At 63.8% G+C, this 1,655-nt stretch overlaps 1 protein-coding gene across 1 annotated transcript; it reads right to left on the bottom strand.

Annotated features, from left to right (window-relative positions):
• Positions 1-39: 39 nt before the first annotated feature.
• Positions 40-1,358, bottom strand: LOC104538387 (tubulin monoglycylase TTLL3-like; the record flags this gene model as incomplete). The annotated part of the gene is made up of 5 exons (XM_010181573.1): positions 40-475; positions 556-665; positions 754-890; positions 964-1,112; positions 1,190-1,358. Coding segments are annotated over 5 exons (1,001 nt in total), but the record flags the coding sequence as incomplete, so codon positions are not given.
• Between the last annotated feature and the right edge of the window lie 297 nt (positions 1,359-1,655).

Genomic DNA, 1,655 nt, shown 5'->3' with positions numbered 1-1,655 from the left:
GAGGGTGCCTGCGCTGTGTCCCACCCCCACCCAGCGTACCTCCTTGTAGATGAGCTCGAAGGCACCGGTGGAGCTGGCAGGGTTGTCCCTGTGGTCGATCACCACCCGCAGCGTGTCCCGCTGGACAGCGGCACAGAGCCGTCTGGTCACCACCGCGGAGGGGGCCATGGTGGGGTTGACGTTGATCTCCAGCAGCCAGGGCTGGCAATCCTTGTCGATGATAAAATCGGCCCCAAAGAGCTCAAAACTGCCCTTGCGGAAGCTCACCAGCTCCTGGGCGCTGCGCAGGGCCCCCAACACCGCCGCCTTCATCCCCGGCACTATCACCTGCTGCCAGGCGTCTGCCCGCCCCATCTGCGCCAGGTAGGCCTGGAACTGCCGGCTCGACCAGATCTGGTCGCGGGGCAGCTGGGGGTGCAGGTTCTGTGTTTGCCTGTAGTGCCTTTGGATGGAGACGTTGCAGAGGTGGCCAGCGCTGGGGTGGAGAGAACGAGGCTGGGTTAAGGTGTGCTGGTGGGTGCTGAGGTGTGGGGTGCCAGGGTGGGGGGCACTCACGAGTCCAGGTGGCTCAGGGAGAAGGGCTGAGAGCAGAAGCGCAGGTAGCTGTCCCGGTAAAACCAGACGGTCAGTGGGGACCAGTTGGTCACCAGGAACCATTGCCGGATGTCGAATTTAGCAGAAGCGCAGGTAGCTGTCCCGGTAAAACCAGACGGTCAGTGGGGACCAGTTGGTCACCAGGAACCACTGCCGGATGTCGAATTTGGTGTTGAAAATGGGCAGCAGCCGCTCCACGTACTTCTGCACAACCCAGTCTTTCGGCGGTCCCGAGAGGGCCTTGCAGCTCCCCACCAGCTGCAGCACCTCCTTCAGCTGCGTCAAGCAGACGACGCCTGGGGGAACATGGTGACAGTGGGACCCCTTCCTCGCCAGGGACCCTGCACCCCCAGCTTCCCCGGGCCTTACCCTCACCACGGGATTTGGCACCGGGCTTGAGGACCCAGACATTGCAGACCCCCTCCATGTCCAGCTGGGGCAGGTGCTCCCCGAGGCACCGCAGCAGGGTCTGGCACCGCTCCCGCTGTGCCTCGCTCAGCACCAGCTCGGCCCCTTCACTGTGGAGAGATGCAGGGGGGGGCTCAGTGCTGGCCCTGCCATGGTGACCCCCCACCCCGTCCCGCTCAGCACTCACTGCACCACACGGTAGTAGCCCTGCAGGAAGTGGTCCCAGTTGGCCTGTGTCATGCGGGGATACGAGGAGTCCCTGTCGATGTCCTCATGGTTCAGGCTGCCAAGGTGCTGGCTGCAGATCTGCAGGGCGTCCTCCACCAGCTTGGAGAGCAGGGGAAGCCTTTGCCCTGCTGTGGATGGTGTGGGGTGAGGGACACAGCTCCCAGTACCCCCTGTGCCACTCCTTGGGGCCAAAGCACAGAGCATCCCCATGGAACAGGTATTTTTGGGTGCATGGGGATGGGGGGCACAGCACCCATAATAGGTGAGCAGGGAGTGGGGGGGTCCCAAGACTCAGCCACGGGACAGGTCCCTGACCCCAAACTCCCCATTTTACCCCCCAGGCCCAGCTCCACACACTCACCTGGCTCGTTGCTGGATTTGGTGAGCTCCTCTGCCCCATCCGGTGTGTCCCCAGCCCTCTCCAG

The sequence above is a fragment of the Mesitornis unicolor genome, unplaced genomic scaffold (assembly GCF_000695765.1).
Source record: "Mesitornis unicolor isolate BGI_N332 unplaced genomic scaffold, ASM69576v1 scaffold32973, whole genome shotgun sequence".
NCBI lineage: Eukaryota > Metazoa > Chordata > Aves > Mesitornithiformes > Mesitornithidae > Mesitornis > Mesitornis unicolor.
Note: the sequence above shows the minus strand (reverse complement) of the source record. Positions and strands in the feature narration are given on the sequence as shown.